Source organism: Mugil cephalus, chromosome 18, assembly GCF_022458985.1.
Source record: "Mugil cephalus isolate CIBA_MC_2020 chromosome 18, CIBA_Mcephalus_1.1, whole genome shotgun sequence".
NCBI classification, from domain to species: domain Eukaryota; kingdom Metazoa; phylum Chordata; class Actinopteri; order Mugiliformes; family Mugilidae; genus Mugil; species Mugil cephalus.
Window position 1 is genome coordinate 11,676,732 of NC_061787.1, and position 27,903 is coordinate 11,704,634.

The 27,903-nt window shown below is 43.5% G+C and overlaps 1 protein-coding gene across 2 annotated transcripts in view; it reads right to left on the reverse strand.

The window, feature by feature from the left end:
* Positions 1–10,070: 10,070 nt before the first annotated feature.
* The window catches only part of gpr158a (G protein-coupled receptor 158a), a 60,558-nt gene continuing 42,725 nt past the window's right edge, over positions 10,071–27,903 (reverse strand). The window contains exons 6-12 of one of the 2 annotated variants that reach the window (XM_047568668.1): positions 22,955–23,064; positions 21,327–21,565; positions 19,806–19,944; positions 16,918–17,023; positions 16,686–16,832; positions 16,500–16,583; positions 10,071–16,027 (exon numbers count right to left, since the gene is read on the reverse strand). In XM_047568668.1, coding sequence (XP_047424624.1) covers positions 14,192–16,027; positions 16,500–16,583; positions 16,686–16,832; positions 16,918–17,023; positions 19,806–19,944; positions 21,327–21,565; positions 22,955–23,064 — 2,661 coding nt within the window. In that variant the 3' untranslated portion in view covers positions 10,071–14,191. The remainder of the gene's footprint in view (positions 16,028–16,499; positions 16,584–16,685; positions 16,833–16,917; positions 17,024–19,805; positions 19,945–21,326; positions 21,566–22,954; positions 23,065–27,903) is intronic. The other variant, XM_047568669.1, reaches the window with a different exon arrangement.

A 27,903-nucleotide genomic window follows, 5' to 3' on the forward strand; every position in this document is an offset into this window, starting at 1 on the left:
CGGTCCAGAGTGATCATAAGACTTCCTGAGCACACTGAGCTTTTGTTGCACCGAACAATGTGCAACTAATAAATGGCGCATTGTCTACCTGTTATGAAGTCCCTGCAGTGTGGAGGCTTTTGGTCCTCCTCCTCTCCTCGTCGCCTTGCTCCCCTCAGAAGAAGAGATATAAAAGTCAGAAGGGTAAATCTGTTGCACTTAAAAATGCACTTATACAACAATCTGAAAATTAAACTCTTGTACTGACGCAACGTTTTGTTCATCCTCATTTTTTTTATTCTTACCATTTTTTCTGATGTTTTCTCTAATCTTCCTACTTATAATATTGTTTTGTCCTATAGGAAAAAAATAAATTGCTATCTCACTGGATTTCATTTTGGTTTTCGTGGCAGATTTTAAATTCAGTCTCTTTGCTATTGTTAGACAGCCTCATGTCGGAAGTTAAAGCTTTTGTCTGGAAGACTTTAAACGGGACCTGTTGAATTAAAACGATTCTGCCAAACATGCAACAACACCACCACCTAGCGGCCATCGCCACCAACTACAGTTTACATTTGATAAAAAGGAAAACTTTAAATCACAGAAATTACTTTTACTGTGGATGATGTGCTACTTCATGACACGACAGACACATTAACGTGTTAATACACCACTAAAATTAATTTTAGTGATAATTAATTAATCATCCTCAATAAACTCTACAGTCCCAAGGTTTTTTTTAAAGTTACTAATTTATAAAATTAAAAATTAAATAAATAAAATAAACTTTCAAAATTTTAAAAACTTAAAGGTATTTTTTTTTTATTTGGTTGAAGGTATAATGGTTTTTGCATTTGATGAAAAACAGGGAGAAGAATAAGTCTTTTCATGCTTGGTGTTCCAGTGTTAATAACGCTAGAAGAGCTGGACACAAACGAATAAAGCTGTTTATTTATTTCATATCTAAAACTATCTGTACATCCATAGATGAGATTTAAAAACGATGAAAGGGGCCAGTTTCACCGTGTAAAGGTGTAAAAAAGGTTGCATAAAAATACTTTGTGATTTTATTTTCACTTTTGCAGGTTTACATGTGTAGTTTGTCTAGAGCTGAAATGTTTAATCAATCAAGGCTTTTATCAAGTAAAACACAACTTGTTCTTCAGGTTAATTGTTAATCATAACAAATATATATCAAATCAAATCAAATCTGACGCTGTCACCTTAGACTGTATAATGCAGCATTACTCCACATACTCAGTTGAAAATTTTCTATCATTAATCTAAGCTTTTAGTATTAAATACGTGTTTTGAGTCTGAATACGTCCTGCTGTGAGAATAATAATAATAATAATAATAAAAAGGTTGTCTCCTCCTCTGATCCATTCATCCCCCACTGTAGTAAAGCCCACTCATAATACGCTGTAACAACAGGATGACTCACATTTCTTTCAGGGCTGCAAACACACGGCCTCCTCATGCAGAACTTCCCCTCTCATGAGTCTCATGAGCGGAGGAGCAGAGGATGGACAGGTTGTATTGTCACTCTGGCTGTAATTAAAGCATCCGATGATATAATAGTTCACTGCTTTTCTTTTTTTTCCCTTTCCTCAGCCTGTACGCAATCAAAGCAGACAAGATCTGCTGCTCAGTTTTTTTTTTTTAGCCAACTCCTGATTACAGCGTGAAACTGTAATCAGAATCTGCTAAAATGTCTTTAAGCTGTCACCTGCATGTTCACAGTGGAGGCTTTGTGGCTAAAAGAGGAGATCCAGTGCCGTTTCCACGCAGTCTGATGTACACTTGCCACTTCATTAGGTACACTTGTGCAAACTAATGTAACAAAAAGAAACGATTATAACGATTGATTATATCAGTTGCACTGAGTTTTGATATTTTTTCCTTCTATGTGGAGTTTGACATCAGAGTGTGAGTTGTCAAACTGTAAAGAAATACAGTTTAAATGAGGTTTAACGTGAAGAGAGGATCCACCTCGAGAATGAACTCTTCCTCAACTTTTACTGCCTTCTGAGGCCTCTCCATCATTTCAAACTTTACTTCATCTTCCTCACCTCCTCCCGTCTGTGGAGCATTGTAAACCATGAATACGGCATCACACACGCTGTATGATTCAGAGGTTTCCAGCGCCGAACGATCGAGAGGGAATGACTAACAGATCGTGAATGGTCTCACATCTGGCCCCTGAGAGAGGCCGCCTCGTTCCCATCAGTCAGCTGTCTGCCTGCCTGCCTGCCTGCCTGCCTGCCTGCCTGGCTGCTACCTGGAGGCAGAAAAGGCTGAAGATAAAGCACACTTACCTTCTGGAAATTGCTATAATTGAGTGATTAAAACCGCTGACGTCAGCAGAACGAGCGCTCGCTCGCACACGTCTGTGTGAGCGTGAGTCACCGCCGTCCTGGCCTTGGGCTTTGTGCTGCAGCGGTGAGAGACGGGAGTGATGGTGGAGAGTCAAAAAGGCAGGTTGAAATCAAAACAAAATCCGATCGTTAGACGAGCACGGGGGTGGACTTTCCCCCCTGCCCTCCGCCACACGGGGGGTCTTTTTGTGATGCAACCTCATGCTTGCATCAGCCCTGAAATGATCGCAGTCATTCACAAAAGTACATCTTTACCCTTTGTTACTGGATGCGGTACTTAATGTGTGACGGACACCATCACTACACACTTAACATTTCAGTAGATAACAGCCTCATTGACATTTAAAATAACTGTAAGTATTGTGAGCTTCTTACATTCTTAATAGACCCTGCGTCCTCATACGGGGACATTAAGTTTTAGGTTTTATTGCAGCTTATTCTGCTTCATTAAAACCCGTTGTCCACGTAAGTGGACACTTTAGTCTGCCATCTCAATACACTAGTCGGTAAAAACATGATAGCGGGCATTTCATCTGATTCATTCTACAGACGATCACAGGACGAAAGTGGACGAGGAACCTAACCCCATCAAAGTCTACGGTTAAAACTTATTTATCCATACTTGTTAATAACAAAATTTAACACACAAATTTAACAAACGTTATCAATTGCAATGAGGTACAACATCGCTGATTAGCAAGCGCTCGTTTGAGGATGTTGGGATTTAATAGTTCCCAATTCTGGATTTATATGTTGTTACACATTGGTGACTTTATGTTTATTAGATAATGAAATAATCCCAGTGTCCACACATGAGGACAGCGTGTTTTTGTTTGTTTGTTTTTTGTTTTTTTAAACTACTACTTCCTATTGAAGGATGATGCTTATATTTTACACTTCTTAGGTCCTGCTGAAGCCAAATACCGTAGAGAAATAAAAAAATGCCCAGCAAACAAAACCTTAGGTCTCAGGAGGTTGAACAACGGCTAACAAACCTGGATGTTGCGTTCAGGTGCCACTCAGGAGATCACACGGCTGGAATCAGCTGCTAACCACAGAAGTTAGAAAACAAATTGGGCCTTGTACACCGATCAGGCATAACATTATGACCACTACGTCCTAATATTGTGCAGCACAGTTGTGTCTCATCAGAGAATGGACATGGGTCTTCTGAAGGCGTCCTGTGGTGTCTGGTAACAGGATGTGGTCATTGGGGGCCTTTGGGTACCATGGGTTGAGGGAAGGGGTCTCTGTGGATTATGCCATAAACACTTGATCAGTTTGGGATCTAGAAAATGTGGAGGCCAGTTCAACACCAGGTCCAAAGGTTTCCCAGCAGAACATTGTCAAAAGATGGTTTCTCCTGGTCATAATGTTGTGGCTGATCAGCGTAGAATAAGATATGTATGCACACACATGCCTGCAGCACTAAGCAGTTAATCACACAGAATCTGAACATCTGAACAAAGACCCGAGACCACAGGGGGAATTCATTACTTCCTGTCACGTCTCCGAGGACCGACTCTGACTTCACATCCCTGCGATCAGCATCCGATACTGTAAAACTACTTTCTGCAGGACTACGATCATTCGACAAGGATACGATGCAATTAGGCTCATAAATAGCTGATGAGTTCCTGTTGTGGAGGAGGAGTCCGGTGATCAATGGCGTCCTGGGTTTCAGTAACACTAATAACAACATTGATTGCCAATATTCTCGGAGTTCCTGTCCAAAAATACTGTATATGATTTTGGTCCATTATCTTAAGTCGGTGGCTCGATATCCAGCCAGAGGTGGCCTCATCCTGTCAGCCGGCGAGATGAATTGCCCATTAGCCCTTTAGGGTTTATGATAATTTTGTGCAATCAATCATATCGCATGAATGGATGCCAAACGGAGGCTGGTCTCATTTGGAATAATAAAAGGCTGCATTCATGAGGAGCCTCTGCTTGGTTTTGTAGGGAGAAGCGTTGTCATGAGTCCTTCCATTCGTGCTTCGGTTTTATCGGGGCTGCAGCTGGTTCCACTGTCCATCAGCGAGCAAAAAAGCATGGAACGTTTTCCTCAGATACAAGAGATGAAGAGATAAAGCCACAACATCATGACCACTGTCAGGGGAAGTGAACAACATTGACCATCTTGTCATGATGCAATGTTCTGTGGGAAACTTTTGGACCTGGCCTTCTAGTAGATGTTACTTAGCAACCACAGTAGCAACCGCCTAGACCAGACCAGGCACCACCACCCCATAGTAATGACAATCAAGCAGGATGCAAAAACTGTTCAGGAACAACTAAAAAAAAACATGAAAAACAAAACAAGGTGTTGACCTGGCCTCCAAATTCACTAGATCCCAAACTGATCCTGTAGCTGTAGGATACCAAAGGTTTCCCCAATAACAAAATTCTGTTTCCAGACACGACAGGACACCCTCAGAAGACCCATGTCCATTGCCCCGATGAGTCACAACTGTTTTGGAGGCGCAAAGGGCCATAACGGCCATAATGTTACGCTTGATCAGTGTATGAACTCGCCATCCACCTCCACCATTTCTGAAATCATCAGTCAACGTGTCACACCTCATAAAATCTTACCACAAACCCGGGGGGCCGTTTGTACAGACCTTTCACAAGAAGGCGGCGATAGGTTTCCTACTAACGTCTGCTGACCCTCCTTTGAGCTTTCTTACGAACGACGGATAAACCTTCACAGCCTCTCAGAGACGAGGTGAAGGTGTGAATGTGTCATTTTTTAAGGCGTGTTGGCGGACGACGTCAGTCCTCCAGACATGCGTCAGCTGCTTGACAATAAAACAGCTTCAAGGTTCCTGGTGAGCCGCGCTTCCATTCGTTTCGTCTCGGGACATTTTTTGTGACGAGGGCATGAAATTACTCATTGGCTGACCTGCTCGTTAGCCTACGCATGTCTGAGCGGGTAAGTAATTGAACTGTGAATGTGAACCCTGAACGCTGAATGGCGAGTGCGGATTATTCGCCAGGCGTCCTCCTCCTCCTCCTCCTCCCGGGGTTGTGGAGGTGGAGGAGCGAAAGGCGGACGCTCTGAGTCACGGGTGCTCCTCACCACCGCTGGGGCTGTGTAGGAGTCCAGACCACAGCGGCTTCAGAAGAGACCTGGTGGGCGTGTACCTGCAGCGGCATGTCGACCACAATGACTGGGGGGCTGCATTAAACCAGGATCCTCAGTCAGGGTAAAAAGAAAGGGTAGAGTCTCTGTGAATTGAAACAAACCCATTTTACAATATACATACAGATTTGTTTGTTCATAAAAATTTGTGCAGCTTTAATTTTTTTTGACACAGTCTTAGTAAAGAGTACAAAAGCATTTGCAGGTGTTAAAGTTTATTAAATACTTTCTAATAATTTTACACTGTAACATTAAAAACAGCTCTTGAATATGACCTTTCCCTCATTTGATGGCAGTGGTATTGGTATTTTTAAAGCTGATTTATTAGATTATTTGACCACTTGGGGGCAGTAGAACAAGCTAAACACTAGAGCCGTATATTAGACAGAGTTTGGTCAACTCATATCATGGGCGCCATGTTTGATAAATCGTAGGGAAGATTCTACAGTGAAGCCCTACGGAGCAGATGTGCTGTGATGAAATAAATGTCTTATTTTGACCATTAAACGGACTATAACACTCCCGTGTTCATCCATCGCCGTTAAAAGTTTAGTGTAGATTAAATTTGTCTATCTACATAAATTACATGGACACATGGGTTTCACAGTATATATGAGGGTAACTGCTACTTTTTTAAGCCTTTAGTCTAAGTGACTAGCTAGCATAAGGCTAGCATAAGGCTAAGTTAACTTCAAATTTCATTTTGTAAAGCAGTGTTGGGCGTTTTTGAGATCAAGGTGTACATTAATGATGGTATGACTTTATTTTTCTACATCTTAAACGTAAAGAGAGACATTGACATTTACCTGAAATCAGTTGACAGCCAGTTCTTCCTTTTAATCTTCTGCTCCCATAACTTTCTCCGTTTTTGTTCACGGGGAAAACGATGGAGGAGTGTTTTTTCTGATCCTGTGCTGGAGCCGTGGGCTGAGCACTGTGGCTTATTTTAACTTTTAATCCAATTTTATTCTCAGTCATTGCCACTTCTCTTTGGGTGAATGTTGGTTGGATGTATCCAACATGGCGCCGGTGATGAAACACGTGACCAGCTCGGAACCAATCAACACAGCGGGATGGCTCAGACTCTAAACAGCTCTGCTAAACATCAACAGGATTGTGATAAAAGTTTAGAACTGTTAGCAAACATTTAGTCAGACAAAAGGTTGAGAATAATAGCTTCTAATGCTGAAACGCATTTTCTTTTTTTTGTTTGTTTACTACAGTTGAACAATGGCAACAAAAACTGCGAAAATGAGTGCGCACTAAGACCAAAACAATGAGCTAGAAGGCAACACAACGCTCATTAAATCTCACAGGAAGGGCAGAAGCCTAAAAAATTCTCAACTGAAAACAACCTCTTTCACATTAAACATTGATTTTCCTCCTAAGGTTTATGTAAATAATTCATCTTAAAGCAGTAGGACTTCCCATTTCGGTTTTGAGTACCTCTTGTAAGGTACAAAAGCAAAAGCGTATAGCAACGTAGATATGAAGTTCAGGGTTCTGCTTCCAACCTGTCAAAACAGAAGCAAGTGGAATTTAATCTGAGAGAACAGGCATTTTGATGTGATGTTAAAGTTTTAAATGTAATTTTTGAATGAAAAGAAAGTGAACACAGAGTTAGAGATGAGGAAACCTGCTAAATAAACCGGAGTGTGAACGAGTTCGCCTCCATTTTTCAAGTGCAACATGGGATTACTAAACTGTCTCAGACTGATGTTAGGAGAGTGATGGGTAAATTTAAAGACGTATCTGTGAGGTACAGCTTGTGTTTTTCCCACATGAGTTCGTCTCCCACTCGGTTCACCCACACATGCGACCCCCCCCCCCATTTATGAGTCATGCGTGCACCACGACAGAGGAGATGTCCTCGACATTCTCCTCCCACTCACCCCCCACTTCCTCCCCCTCATCTGAGAGACAGATGAGTCAGCGGAGGAGCATGCTGGCCGCAGCCAAGCGATCAGCATCCTCTCATCTCATCTCGTCTCATCCGTCCCTCCTGCTTTCCAGCCGCCGTCCTTCCCTCCCTGCCCACACGGCCCTGCTGCCACAAAAGGCTGCGATTCACGCGCCGATCACCGCCCGAGGTGTAAAAATAAGCCCTGTCACGCTGGACCGCGTTTCCCACAGTCCCATGGAGACAACAAAGAGGCAGACCGGGCATCCAGCTGTGATTCTCTCATCCACCACAGGAGACCCACAGGACTCCGTTTGCAGCAAATGTGTGTGTTTTTGAGTTTTGAAAAGTTCTGTTTGGTTATTTATAGAAGTAAAAAGGGGGATCACGTTGCTCAGAGGTGGACTCTGGAGTTCTGTGGCATCACAATAGCACAATACATGGATAACACGACGTTTAGATTCCTCAGAAAATGTTACGTATGAGGATGAAAGCTCTTTCTTGAGTCTCGGGGAAACGGCTCAAAATAGTGGGGCTAGCAATTAATCCAGCTTTGATTTTTGAACACAGTCTCAGTAGAGAGGGTAGAAGTTATGTAGCTGCAGATTTGCAGTTCAGCTCACAAATTTGAAATTATTTTATACTAAGTGTTTAAAATTGAAAAAAATTCATTCATCTGGTGGTAGTAGTTTTGCCGAGTGTGTATTTAAAGCTGTCTTACTTGATCTTTTGGCCACTTGGGGGCAGCAGAAAGCGCTGTAATCATCAATATCAAGATTAGTAAAGCTCACAAGAAAGACAGTCTTTTTAAATCCTCCAAACTCATAAACAGTCTAAAAAATTTGCTATAGAAACACATTCAAACATTTGTGGACATTATGTTCAGATGACACAAGCTGCCGTCTTTCTCGCAGTAAACTGTTTTCTACTTTGTCTATTTAAGTTCCCTGCAGCAACGCGTATTGATCTCCTATTTATTAGAATGGCTCTGAAAGTGCTCTGTAAACAGAAATCAATGCTAACATGTTTGCTTTACACAACACCGTTTTCTGCAGCGTTGTTTGGCTGCATCTGTGCCTCTCTCTATTCCGACTGTATTGCCAAAAATATTCACTCACCTGCCTTTACACGCTTATGAACTTAGTGCCATCCCACTCTTAATCCATAGGGTTTAATGTAAGGTCCCCACCCTTTGCATCTGTAACAGCTTCAACTCTTCTGGGAAGGCTTTCCACAAGGTTTTAGGAGTGTGTTTATGGGAATCTTTGACCATTGTTCCAGAAGTTAATTTGTGACGTCAGACGCCGATGTTGGACGAGAAAGCCAGGCCAAGTTCTTCCACACCAAACTCGCTCATCCATGTCTTTATGGGCCTTGCTTTGTGCACTGGTTCACAGTCATGTTGGAACAGGAAAGGGGTTCATCCCCCAAACAGTTCCCACAAAGTTGGGAGCATGGAATTGTCCTAAATCTCTTGGTATGCTGAAGCATTCACAGTTCCTTTCACTAAGGGAACTTAGGGGCCAAGCCCAGCTCCCGAGAAACAACCCCAACACCATAATCCACCCCCTCCGCTGAACTTCACACTTGGCACAATGCAGTCAGACAAGTGCCTTTCTCCTGGCAACCGACAAACCCAGATTGGTCCATCAGATTGCCAGAAGAAGAAGCGTGATTTGTCACTCCAGTGCTCTAGAGTCCAGCGACGGCGTGTTGCTTTGCTTTGCTCTTGGTGATTATTTGGCTTGGGTGCAGCTGTTCGGCCATGGAAACCCATACCATGAAGCTCTCTACACACTGTTCTGGGGCTAATCTGAAGGCCACGTGATGTTCGGAGGTCTGCAGTGATTGGCTCTGCGGAAAGTTGTGGTTCCCATTCGCTTCCACTTTGTTATAAAACCACTGACAGTTGACTATATAATATTTGGTAGCCAGGAAATTTCACAACTGCACAGGAGACATCCTATCACAGTACCACACTGGAATTCTCTGAGCTCCTGATAGTGACCCATTCTTTCACAAATGTTTGTAGAAGCAGTCTGCACGCCTTTAGGGGCTTGATTTTATTCATCTGTGGCCGTGGAAGTGATCTGGATGGGTGTGTGAATACTTTTGGCAATATAGTGCACCAGCACTTGTGACAATAAGGGCATTTTTCTTCATATAATGCTTGTTGTGCAAAGTATATGCGGCTGAAGTGGTATCAATAGAGCAGACTTTCCCTCCGGCTTAGGGGATAAATAATTTCACCTTGGCCAATAATTAGGCCAATAATTATTTTGGAACGGGAAAGTAAGAGCGCTCTGTTTTTCTGCAGGGGTCTGGAGTCAGCGTTTGATAGCATCTTCTATCTCCTGCTTCCTGTGGAGCATCTATTGATCTCCGTCCAAAAAAATAAAAAAAAATAAATAAAAAAGGACCACAATGAGCCATGAAAGCATTTCAGGACGGTCGCCAAGACGTGCATATTCTTAAGTGGATGCGATGCGCGAGGCTGTTAGAGGCCGGGGGTTCGTGCAGCTGCATGTCCGCACGAAAAACGAGGAGCGAACCTGCCTGGGACAGGGACGCCCACCAAGCAGAAATGCATCATGGGAGCGTCCTGTATCCCGGGCAGAGGAAGCTTCTCAGCAGTTTGAGGCGCAAACAAGAGAAAAAAAACGGTTCGTTTTCATATAAATATTTATTGCAGAGGAGGTATCTTTTATGTACATGCTATCACAATATAACACAATATAAATCTACCAAATATTCCCATACATCGATGCTATAAGCTTGTCATAGAGCAATAGTTATAACAAGCACATAATACAGTGGGTTAGGGGACAGTACCACTCACTATACAACTCGTAACAGTCCATAAAAGATCAACTTTTTTTTTCTTTTTTTTTGTTCTATCAAGGGCAGTGAAACATCGGTCCAACTAATTTCTTGAATTCATGCAGAAGCCACAAGATTTACGACATTACAGCATTGAATAGTAGTAGTAGTAGTAGTAGTAGTAGTAGTAGTAGTAGCAAGAGTAGTAGTTGTATTTGCCATCGTGTGACCCGGTTGGGTCACGTGAGAGTAGAGGGTGAGGTTTAAATGAAAGCAGCCCGGCTACGGAAACGCACCCGGCGGTCAGGTGGACGAAGAGCTACGGGGGGAAACACGGCGGCGTCTACGCGGAGGTGGCACAAGAACGACGGCCTCTGAGGTTCACCGATTTCATCGGGGATGGAGGGATAACTCACGAGGATGGTCTCCAGAGAAGCGGACGGTAACAGACACCGGTCACGTGTTACAATTCGACACGCACACAGCTATGGACGGACTGAACCGAGGAATCGCACGGCACCGGGCTGAAGGACGGGACGTTAACCTGTGCACTGACACGAGCACGAGAGGGGCTCCTTAAATCTGCCAAAGCAAGTGTAAAAATGAACATAGATGTGTTTTATTTTTACACCAGAAAAATACCTTCTTTGCTTTGAAAACGCCACAAAATATTGCTTTTTTTTTCTCCTTTCTTTTTTTCAACCTAAATCAGAGAGCCCGCATCATGAAACAAACACATCTGCTCATTTTAAAAACGGCTTTCCTACAAGGACAATAAAGAGGCAGCATGTTATTTGTCACACAGGGCAGTGAAATCCGGCAGTGACTCCACAGTCAGGTTAAAAAAAAAAAAAAACAGCTGCTTTTTGAAATGTTGCTGCTGTCGTACCACAGGGTCAGGATTCCCCCGCATATTCGTAATGAGATCCTACACCCCGACGCAGATGATGGATGAGGCCTAACATCTGGCTCATGAATATCACAGAGATCCATCAGGGCTTTACAATCAATCTGTGCGCGGGGACGGTTCCTCTCAGATTCCTAAAGGAGCTCGTAAAGCAGAGGCGACGACAAAAAGGCCACGCATCTTGGACAAAAAAATAAAAATAAAAAAATTGGGGCGCAGATATTTGAGTTAAGCATTGCCATATAAACTGAATCTCACTGAAGAATAAGAGCACTGATTTTTAATGACAATTAACACGGACCCCTGCGGAGCTCGGATATCACACTGTGAGGAATTCGACAGCGATTACAGAGACTCACAATCGGGGACGACGTTCGGAAATCCTCACTGGGTAACGATAAAGCACTGAACATGCTACATTAATAATACAGAGCTTTTGTAAATGTCGTTAGGAGGTCGCCGTTTGTGTGGGGGATTAGATTAATTCCAGGAATATTTAGGACATTTTGATACAAAACACGAATAACTCAAAACCTTCAAAAGGTTTAGGAAATGATTAGCTCGATTACTCTGGTCTGGCTTTGACCTGCTCATCGTTAAACTGTCAAAGAATTTAGATGCAAACATGAAGAGAAAAAAAGTAAGATGGCAGCAGTAGAGCGCTTAACCTTTAATATTTACGAACATTAAAGGTTACAGAGCAGCCAAATAGAAATATAATTAAAAATATTAAACAGGAGAGCTGGTTAATAAGAACTTGGGTTTTATTTTGGTGGTATTGACCATTGTGTCGCTCAGTTGCAACAACACTGTTGTCAAGTAAAGTCAAACACACCTACAGTAACTTCCAGCTCAAATGAAGCGTAGGCAAAAGTTCACAAGGAAGATCTGCTCACACCTTTCACCTCTGCCCCTCTATGTTCAGTTCCTACTCGTCACTTATCTGCTCCACCACAACCAGACCGACAGTGTCCAGCCTGCGGGAGCTTCTGTCCCCGTCTGCTACCTCCGTATGGGCTATACCATGTCGCCTCTCCTCAGATTGCAAACCATCAAGTTATCGATTCTCAACCTCTGTTTACTTCGGTGAAGTAGCCGCTGTCAAATGTTCCGTCTTTCCTTAATGGAATCTGGTGTGGTGCCTTATTTTGCAGAGTCATCTTCCTCTTTAAGAGTCAGAAAATCAGCCGCAACTAAAGAAATGTCTGACAAAGGATGTTGTTGTGCGTCAGTTTGCAAAGAAAATAAGTTACTGTGCGCCTAAAAACAGTTTTACCAAAGCAACTGCTACCACAGTTTGACAGAAACAAACATCTCTTTCCTAAAAGGCTTTAATTATGAATTAAATGAAACTGTTCACGCTTATCATTAAAACATCCTGCATACAATCAAATAATCCTACAACAAACCTCTGTGACGGGTGCTTCTTTACTTTTAGTATCTTTTACAACAAACCTGATAGCAGCATCTAAACGGTGACAGCAAGTTTCTTCAAAACATTTGAAGCAAACCAGGCTGGAGTCGCCTGAATGGAGAGAAAGGAGCGAGCACAGACTGAAATCCCCAGACTAAGATGTTGTGTGTGGGCTGACGATCCACCACCACACAGAGCGATCAGCTACTACAATAAGTCACCGCTCATCCGTGATGGATGATCAGCATAAACGGGCCGAGTAATAACCTCACCACTGTTTGTTTAAAACCCGACGTCTGATGGCCACAACCAGAAAATAAAACCCAAGTCAAAACAAAACACTAAATCACCGTTTCAGTTAATGTTTACCTGCTTGACTGTCTTTTTCTTTTTTTTTTTTGCGTTTACTGAGGCAGTGGGACTGTAAACAGGATGGCAGGACTTAATCGTGCGTGCATTTTCAGCCATCACCTCATTCCTTTAAATTAACAATATTGCATCTGCGGACACACACACACACACACACGCTCGGTGCAACACAAAGATCCACGCTGGATTCCTGAACAAAGCTGGTGCAAATGATTCCCCCTCTGTGTTTTTATCTCCCTACCTCTTACATACGTGAACATATGAGCGACTCCGACGAGGCTGCTCTCACATGACTTTTAGCTCTTGGAAATATGAAAAGAGGAATGCAAGTGTCTGTGGTCTTTTAAAAAAAGTCAACTAAAACATCATCATATATTTGTCGATAAACCTGTTGGGTTCGAACTACTCGATACCTGGCTGTGCATGCTGTTTATATAATTCACCGTCACAAAACGCTGAAGGGGGGAAGCCTCTCGCTTTCCCTTCAGACCGATACAAGACAACGTTAGTTAGTTAGGCACATACAGTACACCTCTGCAGACTTGGAAGCATTTTAATCCGCAGAGAACTACAATTAAATAGATCGAAACGAAAAAGAAACACATGTCTGAGTTTGGTCTGTGTGATCTCATGCTATAAGGTTAAAAACAAGAGGACAAAATGTACAAAAAGGACAGAGTCTGTCCCCTGGTGTTTAATTTATGGAGTTGGCTAAAGTGCTATAAACTGATTTTCCTCCTTCTGTGCCAAAGACACAAACTAATAAAATAACTTTTACCGCCTCAAGGCCGACGTCCCTCTAGGCAAATGTTACCTTAGTCTTTGGCTTTTACTTTTGCTATTTTAGACTTCAACCTCAATTTCATACTTGTGTTTTTCTCTACATCTCTGCCGTCGCATCACGTCGTCGTCCGAGAACTGATGATACAAAACAAAAAGTACGAGTGGCTGACATGATGAACGTACACGACGTGGAAAGGCTGAATCAAAAGTTGCATAATTAGTCTAAGGTTTATCGTCAGGATTTTTCCTGTAATAATCTGGAATGCTCATCATGACTTGTTGTTTTGTTGTTGTTTTTTTTTTTTTTTTTGTAAATTTTTACTTATTTCCAAAACAAACTGGAACAAAACCTCGGAAAGGAAGGCAACTTGTGGAACTTGATCAACTTTGCTTCCAAGTCACCCTACTAATAGTACAAAGTAATATCTAACGATTTCAAAGTGAAAAAAAATATACATCAATAACTATATTTTCAGTGGTCCATTAAAGTTGAGTGTCATGCCTTCTTGCTCAATGTGCCGTCATCAAAGTCCCAGGGACAAACATCTGCTTTTTTTGGAGCACTTACAGCTCCGCCTTTAGAATTTGTCTTGCTCTCTTTCGCTACAGAAGCGCTGTGGTCTGTGCCTTTTATATCCGACCTATCCTCGAAATCCCACGGACAAACCTCAGCCTGCTTTACTTTCGCCGCTCCAACGTTGGCGCTTTTCCTTTTCTCTATCAGCGGCGCTTCCTGCTGACTCTCTACGTCCCACGGACACACCTCGGCCATTTTCTGTTGGCTCACGTGTTTCTCTGAAGATTTGCTCTTGTCCTTAGCTTTTGTTCTACTTTTCTCATCGTCAGCGTCTTTTAATTTCTCTTTCTCGAGTGTCCTCGCGGAAGGCGCGCCTTTCTTTTTCGAAGGGGACTCCTTGGTTTTGGGAGCTTGAGAGGGACTGGGCGTCCTCTCAGAACTCGGGGACACTGCAGCGCTGTCGTAGTCCCAGGGACATACGTCGGCTTTTGATGTTGGCGGCTGGAGTGACGGTCCTACTTTGTGTGGATCTGAAAGGATGCCTCTACCTCTCTCCACTGGTGAGTTACTCTTTCTCTGCTTTGTCATGTCTGGCGACCGAGCTGTCTCCGTTGTCTTTTGCGTCTCTTCAAAGTCCCATGGACAAACTTCTGCCACAGAATGTGACGGCTGGACCTTTGACAGACTGGATATTTGTTGCTTTGAACCTTCCACCGGACTGGCTTGACTCTCGCCTCCCTCCTCCCACGGACATATGTCGGCTCGAACAGCCGTTGCCCTCTGAATCTCCTTCGAGTGCCTGCTACTTGACGGAGATTGATCAGAAGCTCTGTGCTTCTGAGATTTGCCTCCTTTGGTGCTGCCCCCGTGAACTGTCGTGGTTTCCTTTGGCGCTATAGACACGTGCTTTTGGACTTTGTTTTCAGACGGAGTTGGGAGATCTTCCACTTCCCAGGGACACACTTCTGAGAGGTCATAGAGGTCTTTTCCCTTGTTGGGATCAGAGCAAATTGTGGGCTGGCTGCCGCTAACTGGTTGTTTCATGATCCTGCCCTTCGCAGAACTTTGTTTGTACTCAACCGACTGGCTGATACTCATCTTGGGTGGACCCTCACTCTCTTGATCTGCATTCGCTCTCGTATCTTTGCTCTTTGGCTGACTCTTCTTATTGCTTTCTTCCGGGCTCTGGGTCTTTCCAGTCAAACCCAAAGTCCTCTCTTTGGCACTGGCGATGACACTGAGGGACTTCTGCAGCATGGAGGCTCTAGGGTGAATTGGTTTCTTGTCTGCAGTGAGGTTGTGGGCACTGGCAGACTTGCAGACCAAGGGAACAGATTCTGTAGATTCACTGGGGACGTTTATGTTCTCACTAGACTTCTTCTTGACCAGCTTCTTGCCCATAAGTGTGTCCAGGAGGGACCCTTCGGCTGTGTTGAGCTCCGTCTTGTCTGTCACCGAGCTGTTGGAGTCTTCGCTCTGGTCGCGGACGTGGTCGTAGCTGCTGTGGGACTTCTTCAGGGAGAAAACCTTGTTCTTCAGCGTCTCCTCCTTCGCCGGTTTCCCCGCGTGAATCGGCTCTAAGGGGTTCTTCTTCAACATGCAGATGCTGTTGCGATTGCTCCCGTGTTCCCCTGCCTCCTTGTCTTCGCGGCTGCACTGACGATGCACAGATTCAGGAATTTCTGTGATGCGTCTCATCAGCGACCGGCCGAGCCCTTTCTTGGAGCTTCGCTTTTTCTGCAGATGAGGGTTGTTCGCCAGCATCTTCTTCCTTTTGTAAATCTCCAGTTGGGAGTACAGTTTCTTCAGCTCTTCCTAGACATTAGACAAAGACAGATGCAAACGGTGAGATCCAAATTGTTAGTGACAACAAAACTGCTTTAAATTAAGGATTTGGGATCAAAGCACTGCTACAAAAAGCAGACAGTCTACTGCACAGAGAACATGCAGTACAACTTCATGACACGTGACTACAAACAGTCGTTAAAATGATGCACTACGGAATATCACATGCGTGTTGAAAAAAGAAAAGAAAAGACAGGACAGTCTCGGACAGCATCAAATAAGGAAACTGAGTTTTTTTTTTTTAGTGTTAGGTCTGAAACAGCCTCTAAGGTCATGAATTATTTGTATTTCCGCCTGTGTCTCCGCCCGAGACAGTGAATGCTCTCGAGCAGCGGGATGTCATCATGATACCCTTCCTTCTAGATAGTGGGCTGGAGGAAACCAAATCTTTTGATAGAGAGACTTCTTCAGCTCTAACAGACAAACAGAAATCTCTGCTCACGTTGGTACGTTTTTCCCAAAGACTGTCGCAAGACCTTACGCCACAGCCATTTATAGAACTGAGAGGGCCCATTTCGTCGGGTGTCTGCAATAAAAAACTGCCACTGCTCAGTATTCTTTGGAAGATCATGAAGGTATCACCAGGTTATACAATGGAAATGCAAAGGTAAACGGACGCGCTCCCTACCCGAATGTCTTCGGGGTCCAGGCTGTGCTCGCTCCATGCTGATGTTATGCTGCTGTTGAGGTACGACCCAGAGCGGCCCATGTCCAGCTCGTCCTCATAGGCCTCAGAGGCTATGTCATCTCTCATGTGGGTGCCAGCAAACAGAAACTGAGGGAGAGACAGGAAATACATAGATTAGCATGGACACTACCAAATGATATTCAACATTCAACATACTTCTTAGCATATTTACCTTAGGAATGAGTAGTAGACCCAGTGTGACCGTTACAGTCAGGTGGGTGTGGGTGAAGAACAGTAGCAGCACCCAGTCTGGATGAAGCTCAGGAGCAAGAGTGAACCTACACCAATGTAAAAGGAAAAAAACAAACGGTAGATAAAAAAATAAAGCAAGGGGAAAAGAAATTGAACCAACAGAGAACAAACACAACAGCGGAGACATCCAGATATTTAGCTTACGTAAATCAAATATTTTAGCAGCTGCAGTGCTTGTTATAGTCTGGAATATCTATAATTTTATGCAGCGTCATTTGTCAAGGCGCTCATCCTCATCAGTGCGAAAGTATTTCTGTCTGCAGTTAACGTCTTAGATACAGATGAAGCTGGTCGAGACGGAAACCAACAGAAAGAGTAGATTTATGCACCGCCTGTCGAGTCATCCGTTCCACTGCCTCATATAATGTTCCACATGGGCGATCCTTTTGTCAGCGAGCACACAATATTTCCCCCGTTCTTTCAACTGGATTCACGATAAAGGGGGACTGACCTTGATCTGGACACGAGATCGGGTCCGTTTGTACATCAGAGAGGGTAACACGCTGAGCTGACTGTGGCGCAGCGGTCGGTGGAAGACGAGATAATTATTGGGAGAAACAATAGCGGCGGAGGAGGAGTAGCTCCAGCCTTTTATTTGAAATGAACTAACAGGCTTTCAGCACAGTGAGACCCTGTGTGCGCTAAGCACATGAAGGCATGTCCTGTCAGATGCTAATTCAACCACTGGAGAGCCTCCATCCAAGCAAATGTCATCTAGCAGACTCATTACGTTGTTGAAGTTGGCAAATGGCTAATTAACGAACTGTTACTGTGGTAATAGCTTTGAGGCATGAATAAAGGCAAAGGTCCGGCATATGAAATGTCCCAAAGCTTTTGAAGTCTTCCCTCCTTCATGTTTTGTGAGGGGGTTTCAGCGCAGATGAGGATTTAATAACCTTGGCATGCCGTCTCGTCACAGCCTGCAGCGCCTCGGTGAAATACTACCCATCAATCGCAAGATGACTGGAGTGTGCGTTGTATCCCCTTCATTTTCTCTCAGCATCCCATTCACACCTGGACCAGACTCTAACCCGATGGTTATCACAGGCACGACGGAAGTCTGAGCTTTAACTGGTCACCGCGGGATCTTACAGCATGTTATGGACATAACACAAATGGACAATGGATTCCTCTAACAAGCCCCGGTGTACACTATGGCCCCAGGTGGCAGCCAGTCTTCTCGCCGCACAAGGAAACCGTCCCATTTATTAGGGGTCTCGTCTGGCCACATACAGCAGAGGAAAGCATCACAACTAGGCATACAAGGCCCCTTAGAAGATTTATAAAGTTGTAAAAAGGGTCCAGGTATTCACAAACATTCAAATCTGTTAAAAACTCAAATATAACGTAAAAAACCCACAAAACATCAGTTTATACACAATGTATTGACAATGGATGTTAATTTACAGCAGAAGGAGGGTTGCCAATCATTTCAGCTATTTATGCTGTCATGGAAAAAAAAAACATAAATCATTCTGACATGCTTCATTAGGAAATAATGCGATGGAGCTGAGCTCTCAATTAGGGGGGACTCCAGCTAGGAATGGCTGCGGTGGAGTCAGCTGAAACGTCTCATTTATAAACCGCATGGTGCAACTATTTGTCATGTAGACTGGAGGGAGTGGGCCGAATTCAAGACAATGATAAAAAAATAAAAAAACGACTCCCGGATGAAGACAGAACAGAACACGGTGCAGGCTGCGTTTCATGGAATTGAGACAATCTACTGGAGGACACAGATTGTCAAAAGGAGAATAGCACAATAGATCTATGACATTAAGCATTTGTGAATCTAAGTGATGCTGAACATGGTGTATTTGTTAGTAATTGTGTTAGTATTGTATACAGGGATCAGAGAGTGCCAGGAAATTATATTTAAACACGTCCTGCGATTGTCAAGTCGAATAAAAAGAGGGATCTAGCTTTGCAGATGTCTTGAACTCTCACTCGCTTCCACCTACAATAAAATGAAGATCAATGGATTTTGATAAATGTGCTCGGGGCTTAGAAGGGTTATACACCGATGTGAGGTCTCCTGACGGTCACTGTTTTCGGAAAGACATGTTGGGGGTATTGATTTTGGTTCAAAGAAAATTATTTTTTAAAAAATACAGGGTATATATATTAAAAACCCCAAATATGGCAGAATCACAGATATATCATTGTCACAAAAATTAAAATTTTAAAACAGGAAAAAAGCAACATTATACAAACAGTATTAATGTGTATTTTTGCTTGAAATAGAATATTAGTTATTTTTAGTTATCAGACTGGTAATGGTGGATTTTCAATGTAATCAATCAATAAGTCAGACATTGCCATGTGTCACATGTTTTACCTCATACAAATGAAAAGTTGAATTCAGAAATCTTTTTGAAAATACTATAATCTATAATGAGGGACATTTTCCTGCTTAACAAAATATACAAGACTTAAAAATCTCTCGGTTCAATCTAAACATGATGCCAAAAACTGAATTGTCCTTTACTTTGTTGCAAGAGACAGTGGAAAAAAAATTTGAATCGCCTCATTAAATGACACATTTTCACTCTCAGATGATAACAAACTAACTGCAGAAATGCAGAAATACCACCATTTTATTTTCTGAAGAATGTTAAGGGGCTAACAGCTGCATACTTTTATTTTAAGTAACCAACTTAAAGGGAATTAAACATGTGTAAAACAGCTGACCACCTAATGAGGACCGAGGAATGAGGTAACTGAGAAACTAGATACGCTGAACTGAAGCGAGATTATAAAACAACGCGTAATAAATTGAGCCACATGACCGCGAGCATCACACGTTACCTGATGACGTAGAATATGGCCGACAGGATGAGCTCGTTGTGGACGGCGATGGCCATGTAGCGCGGCTCGTGGAAGGCCGACGGCACGGTCCGCACCGCGTAACACAGGTACACGGACCACAGCAGGAAGAGGAACTCGGCTGTGGAGCGACAACAAGAGAGAGGCGGTGAACGCAGGTCATTTCTATGAAAAACCACCCACTTCATTCACAGTTCAGAGCACTCACCTCATACAATACGCAGGCAAACTCCCTGTTTAACAAACTCATTTGTCACAGCTGTGGTTGTATTCTCAGGACAATAAATGAATCCCCGCGCACCTCTGTGGCGGCCCCGTGTAATGTTTCCTCGGTATCCGGCTCCACAACAGTAAACACGCTGGTGTCGCCTGCTGCACGGCTGAATCATGTGTTCCTCGCTAGAGGGACAACAGGGAGCTCAGGCTGACTGATTACGGGAAGACTCAGCCTCCATTAGGCCATGTCCATGATGGGCTCGTGTGTTTTTGCTAAGCGACACAGGTTAATAAAAAAAAATTGATGTGTGTTTTTCAAAAAGAAACGGGGGCATTTGTGAATTATTTATTAACCGTTGTGTCTTTGGTTACGTCACCGTGTTTTTTTTTTTAATGTAAAAAAACAAGATTTCTGGTGGATTAATATGAATACGAGAAAGAATATGATTGAATCTAATCTTAGATCACTGTTGAAAGTGCAGTCTTGTTGTGCAAACCTTCACGATTAATCTTTACTGATTGGGATCTGGTCTTTTTTATGGTTTTGTGTTTGTGGAGAAAATAAAAACAAAGAAATATGCAGAGTGAATAACTGGACGGCTGCGAGAGAAGCAGGTGGGGGGATTTTTTTATGTCTGAATGATTTATTGCGCCTCCGTGCGTCCGTGTGAATTATGATGTGGACGAAGGTGACGTCAGAGCTGACCTACACATCCTTATTACTACACTGAGCTATTTTTACCTCCTAATAACCAGAAGAAAACACATCCTCGGCGTACAGTACGGTGCCTGACGGCTCTGCCGGGGGTCCATCTGTTTTCCCCGAAGTCAAAAAGGACCACGTCTCTCTCTCTCTCTCGTGAAGCCTGAGTCAGCAGACATAAACCAGCGTGCACGTTTGCTAAAAACAAGACGCCGCTCCCCTCTGAGCGTCTCCGATTCCTCATCCGTCTTCATCTGCCGCTGGTTGCCCTCTCCTCCGAGCACGACGCAGGAACACATCCAAACGCGTAGCGTCGGGGGAGAGGATTAACGTCTTCTTTTGGGAAACATAAGAGCGTTGCCAAATGTACATGGAGGCAAACTGTCTTACTCAACTAACTTCACCTTATCATTCTTTCTCCCCACATCTGTCTTGCTTTCTTTCAGCAGCTATCATGCCTGACAAATTACTTCTTGATCTCACGCCACGAAACTCTCAAACGTTTTCTCGTCGACGCGAGGGTGTAGTGTGTTTCAATGTATCCGCGACGCGCTGCGGAGGCAGATGTCGGCGGCAGGGCTTACCGACGGCCATCATGTAGTCCCAGCGATCCAGGAGGCACATGCTAAACTGCAGCCCGTCGGGCGTGTAGCCCACGTCGATCAGAGCCAACTTCCTGTCGGGGTTCTGACAGACGGCAGATGTCCAAGCCACCAGGAACCAGCAGACGATGAGGAGGATGATGCCCAGCAGACGCAACACTCGCCAGCTGGTCATGTAGGGGATCCTCTGCGCCGTGCGGGATAGGAACACCTTCAGCACCCTGTGGAGGGAGAACTACACACTGAGAAGGCTGTAAAGGAAAGAGGAACCTTTAAACCAGGATCATTCTGTAAGGAAGAGACAGAATCCAGCAAAGGGTGATGTCACCCTTTGCTGCAGATCATTGCTGATGTGACCATCTTTGTGTACAGTCAATGTTCAAATCTCAATCTGCTTATCTCCAAGTGGTTAAACAATCATTCCCCCAAATATCCTCTGATGCCCGAACCTCACAAAACTAAGAAACCCTGAGAATAGAAAACAGTCATCTAGACAAAAACAAAGCTGAAACAAAGGCAAACTGACTTGTTGGTTTTCCTGAAGACGTTTTACTATTCATCCGAGTAGCTTCATCAGTTCTAAAAGACTAATAGGAAGGTTTTCATTAAAAACATTTGAAACTCACATGTCTAGGGTCTGTAATGTCCAGATGCTCACCTGTAATTATAGGTGTTTTAGCTGGAAGCTACTTGGAGTCCAGCTGCTTTTATTTCAGCTTTGACCTGGAGGATTTATCAACAGTCATGTAGCAAGTAAATATATAAAACCGACAATTTTTGTAAGGTGTTTTTTGTCTAATACTAGATTTTTGTCTTAATATAATTCAATATCACATTGAAACTAACGTCATCTTCACAGTATCTGCATGAGAAACACAAAGGTCGTGCGATAGAGACTAAACTCTGCTCAGTCACATGACCAGCCGTCACTATTCTTAGGCTCTGCCCTTCACGCGCGCTGATGAAATGTCCACCGCTCGCCACTAATGAGCCCCCCCATCAAAAATTGATCTGTGCAATATGTTAACTCGCACCTTTAAGGGTTTACTCAGCTCCCGCTCGCATTACCCACATCCTCTTAATCAGCTTCTCCATTAGGGTCATTTTGGCAGATTCACCGGACGAAATAAATAAATAAATAAATAAAAGCAGACAGATGCACAGTTTCAAGTGCATAAATACAGCATACCCCCCTGTCTCATTACCAGCTATTCACTGCTGGATAACCCCCCCTCCTCCCTCTCTCTGCATCCTCCGGCGGTCCTTTCTCTGCTTCTGCTCTCGCACGCATTCGTCTCTCGGTTTCACTCCTGCCAACCATCATTCACGGCTTCGTTATATATGGAGATCATTTGGGTCCAAAGTATCCTGTGTTTCCTTAATTACTTTAACTTGGCAATTCTCTCCCCCGACTAAATGAGACAGTGAATCCACTCCTGAACCTGTGCAGCCGCGCAGCCCGGTGATGAAGTAGCTGAGAAACGTGCTGCCTCGACACTTCATAAAGCTCTTACTTTTACAAGGAATTAAGGCGCGAGACACGGCGCAATTTAAAGAGGTCGATGTAATCCGACAGACGTTCACTGGGACGTTGGGCGAACGTGCGGTACCTGTACAGTTTGAGAGTCAGCGTCCCGTAGACGGTGGCGAATCCCAGCAGGCGAACCCAACGTAGCAGGATGCAGCGGAAAACGCTCGGCTGGAAGTAGAGAATCCCAACCTGCAAGAGGACAGAGGAAGCGTTAAATAACAAAGAAAACGAAACCAAAGACAATTAAGTCAGAAAGTTAAGTTGCCCAACTGTGAGCGTTTGCCCGTGTAAAATGGGTCCTCCGTCTCTGGGAAATTAAATTCAGAATGGTAGGAAGTTGCTGCCTCACTGTGCTCTCAGTGGACATCTATAAACAGTGAAGTAATCTTATTTAAATGTTTCAGCTTTAGCATCTGGTAAATGCATGAGTGGGTTCATGCAGTTTAGTTTACAACACTTCTTAACTCAGATAATATTTTGACTCAGATCACTGTCTTGTGGTTTTTATCAGATGGAGTTTTCTCTGCTGTGACACGTCTCCTGACACGAAAGATAAGTAGTCGACCTCTAGTTCTTGACAACCAAAAAGCCAAGCAGTTTTTATGTCTAACCCTGGAAATGACAGCTAGGTCTGTTAATAAAGTCCACGTCATGTGGTTGAAAGGTCTGAGCTGGGCATCTTGTTCTTGAGTTGGATTTAATGGTCGGGCTGCTGTGATCAGGGTCAGGACTAAACCAAGCGACAACCTCCGGGGCGTAAAAAATGAATCTACCGCCAAAGACTTGAGCTTAGCTCCAAAACTCAACCCAAAGGGAAGTCCTCTTCTCGCATCTCACAGGGCTGGATAAGGTGAACCATACCTAATGCAATGATGGGTGCTACTAATAGATTATATATATATCTATAGTTTTAAAACTGGATTTAAGAAATGTGGGCACAGCTGTTGGGATGAGTCGTCACTATTTTCAGGGCGACTTTTGAATCTGTGATTATCGCTATTGAGAAATAAATTTGGTTTGTAGTTAATTGAACGGAGTCGGACTTACACAGAATCTGTCTCCAGATATTAAAGACTTAATTACTAAAATGCACCAACTTAAGCATTAGCTGTTGCACAGTTCATTGTACCAACTCTGACAGTGACAGGGATATTTAACCACCACTATACTTGCCTTAACGTATCGCCTGCGGATTGAAACTCTGCAACAGAGGTCATTTACTTTTAACCTATTGATTAGTCTTTGCTGCGGTTCAGTCTAATCACATATGTCACATTTTCCAGATTAGGCAGCATTGACAGACTGCTCCACCAATGACTAGCATGCACAGGAGGGACGGTTTCATGGCATCCAGCTTTAAAATCATTGTAGGACAAGACAACACAACACAAGTAAACACACACTTAACAGTAAATCGATGCGTAATATAGCGATAAGCATGATCAACATTGATGCTGTGTATGTGATGCCTCAAAGAAAAGCTTGAATGGTCGAAGGAGAACGTGATTTTTCTACTTTTAAAACACAGTGTATCACTAACATAAACCGTGACACAACTATTTTTATCAAACCTTTTTCTCAAGAATTTCACCCTTTAGATATCAAAGAGAAAATCCATGAACTGAATTAGTCATAAACGAGATACGACAGTGTAGTGCAATGACATTTTTCTTTTTTTTTTTTTTTTAAACCATCCTTGGCGCCACAAAAGAAAATCCATCTGAGCCCGCTAACATCATAGAGAGCTCGCCCTTGAGACACAGGAGAGGGCATCCACCGACGTTCGCCACAAAGACCTAGAAACTCACTGAAACTGCGCCCGTCCGGCCACGACGCCAAAACGCGCCGACGGTCGTCCAAAGACATGAGAAGAGCCGGAACAAACAGACAAAAAAAAAAAGAAAAGAAAAAAGAAACAAACAAACATCTGAGGCAACGTAATTATCTGTCCGTTGCAGATGTGCAGCGATTTCCCCTGTGGGACTGTTAATGTTAATCGGATTAGCTGAGGCATTAATACGTTCCCTCAGGCGGCGGCAAAGACGCAGGCATGTGGATATTTTTGCTCACTAGGTTTGAGTCAGTTAAGGGACACCGAGGACCCCACGGGAAGAACGGTGGCCCACATCCTCATCTGCTCGCAGACGCCGGCCGAGCAAACGAAGAAACTTCAGACTCAAACAAAGCGCGCTCCGGTTGACTCGGCTTCGCGAAGGGATTCTGGTACAGAGCAAACAAAAAAAGTGTTTCCTCCTGAACTGCATCCTTGGTAAAAAAAAATGGAAAAGCCTCAAAAACTACATTTTAAACCGTTACTGGAAGCTCCCCTTCACTGATGGGTTTAAGGTAAACATCTAAATAACATTGTGCGATTTGCTCCGAGGTGCAATCCTTTTGTTTTTATTTATTTTTTCTACAGAATAAAGCACAAAGGCACAGGAGCTGATAAAAAGATAGCAGGCCCGGCAGCCGCTGAGCAACTTGCTGACGCACATTTGTGTCCACAGGGACGGATGAGGGCACAGGAAGATGAGTAAAAATGCACCGGGGGAAAACAAAGCTCATGACTCCTTTTTAGATAAACGACCAAATAGCAGCTGCATCTCAATCACGTGCCAGTTTGAGGCTGGTGTTGTTTGCGACGAGACCGAAAACGGGGAGGTGTCATCAGCAGCGTTCGTCCCTCGAGGCTACAGACGGATCGGAATGAGCCGTCATCAGAAGTTTCTTTTTATTTTTTTCTTTTATCACATTTTTACAGTTTGAGCTTCTCTTTAAAAGGTGTTATCTCACCTGCTGGTTATTTTAACCAGACAAGAACACGACGGAAAAGTTTTGTTTTTATCACACAACACCTTTGGAACAAGATGGAGCAAGTGTTTTTATTTCGAGCGGCATCATTTTGAGGTGACCCAATTGAGGAGTTGATGGACATCGGATGCAAACGCAGAGTTCCTAAAAACGTTTAACAGAAAAAAAAACATCCATGACTTTGGTTCCAACCACCAGATTCACTACATGTCAGGCTTGGAGCGTCCTATAAACTCAGATGGAGTTATAGGACTACCATCTAGAAACCACAGGCCAATGAGGGAATCACTTTACAAGTGGTCGGGGATTTAGGTTGATATTCTTTAGTCAAAATGTTGGAACAACTACATCGAACAAATAAGTCTTGTTAGCAAATGTTAGCATGGTAATCTGGTGAATGTCTGCATGTTAGAACGCCTATGTTAGCATTTAGCATCGTCAGGGTTGATCTTGTTTGCTCAGCTTTAACGTAAACTGCTTCGGTTCACCAGAGAATAGATGCACAACGTAGAACTATGAAATAACATACATTTTCAATAATCAAAAAAAGTAAAATATGTTTCACATTTTACGTTAGACCTTTTTAGACACCAGCTAAAATTCCCGGCAAGCGTTTAGTTTCTCACCACGAATATTACAGAATATGATGAGGCTCGAATTTAAGAGTTTACTGTAACACAAAACTAACAATTCATCCCCCCTGGACTCTCAGCTCTCCCCTGCTCATTTAACACAATAAGGTGTATCCCCAGCCCCCAGCGTCCCCTCTGACCAGTGTCAGTGCTCATATTTTAGGCTGCAAAACAATCCCGGTCATTGTCCTCGTAAATCGCCGTGACCCTCATGTGTAATTCCCTAAACAAACCATTCGTTCTGGCCCTGCAATTTCTATCAGCGCGGCTGCTGAGAAGCGTCTGGCCCTGATCCTCGGGCAGGTTTCTCTTAACGCCAGCGCGCATAAAGGGTAAGATCAGTTTCTGCCCTCCTTCTCTTTTGAAACCTTCCATTAATAATCAATGCTAAGTGCTGGGAATCTTGGATTCAAGGCTGCAGGAAAAGGAAGGGATCGAGTGTTGTGCGCGAATGTGTGTGTGTGCGCACGTGACTGAGTGCACGCAAAGGGATTAAGAGGAGCTGGATGCTGTATACCTATCTAATGGACATCAATATTGAGGAGACAATTATCAACTAATCTGGAGTCGCCGCGCTCCACCCCTGTATGTCATGACTCAGTTACAGCACAGTAAAGGCTCCAGGAAATGCTGAGTCCAACTCTCTTATCGCCAAACATTTGAAAATGAGTTGATTACCTCAGGTTTTATGACCTCAGATCAGTGTATTAAATTGGGTTTGGTAAAGTTCTTCCTGGTGTCCTTCTGTTTCGATTTCGTATTTGGAACTGGGGACGTTTTTAGAGGAGTTTTATTTGGTTTTCAGGCAGGTGAACGTGTCCCAGAAGAATATATGCCTCGATGATTAAGTTTCCTCTCCCGGCCTGGTCTCCATGCTCTCCAGACACCTGATTTAACACAACCTGGTTCTGCATGCACCCCTCCAAAGCCAAATCTAATGACATGGAAACCCCAAAACAGAGAGCAGCGTTCTACAGACACGCTCCTGAGTGGAGTAATATTTAGCTGCCGTACGCAGATTAAACTTTTTGGAGTTGTAGAAGTGCACAATGGCACATTTGGAAGAGTGCTAGATGGCTAAGTGGCTGACGGAAGCACTCCTCCGTGGCTTATTTTACCCTCGACGCTTCAGTTTTGTTTTTTCTGTTATTAATATGTTCAAACCTCTCCCTGGCGCGGAGGACAGGAAATTCAGACCACATGTTTGCAAGGAATTTGATAAATAATCAGGTCGTTCCAAACTTTAAAACCTTAAATAATTTGAGAAACATGCTTAGACTGATATACCGTTGTATAACATGCGTATGCTTCATATACTGATGAGATGCTGATCCAAAGCTCTTTAATCCCACTATTATTACACACAGTAGAACAGATTTTGACCACGCAGTCATACAAACGATTAGTAAAGTTGTCCTCACCGCAGCTACAGTTCACTTTTCTTTCATCTGAGTTGACGTTTTATTAAGGACAACATATTAACCTGACAGCAGACGTTAGAACGCGTGCTCCCGTCTTTGCTGATGTCCCGATGAAGACGACTTATAGGACAGCGAGTAAACAGGTGTGTGGTTTGCTTTCTGGA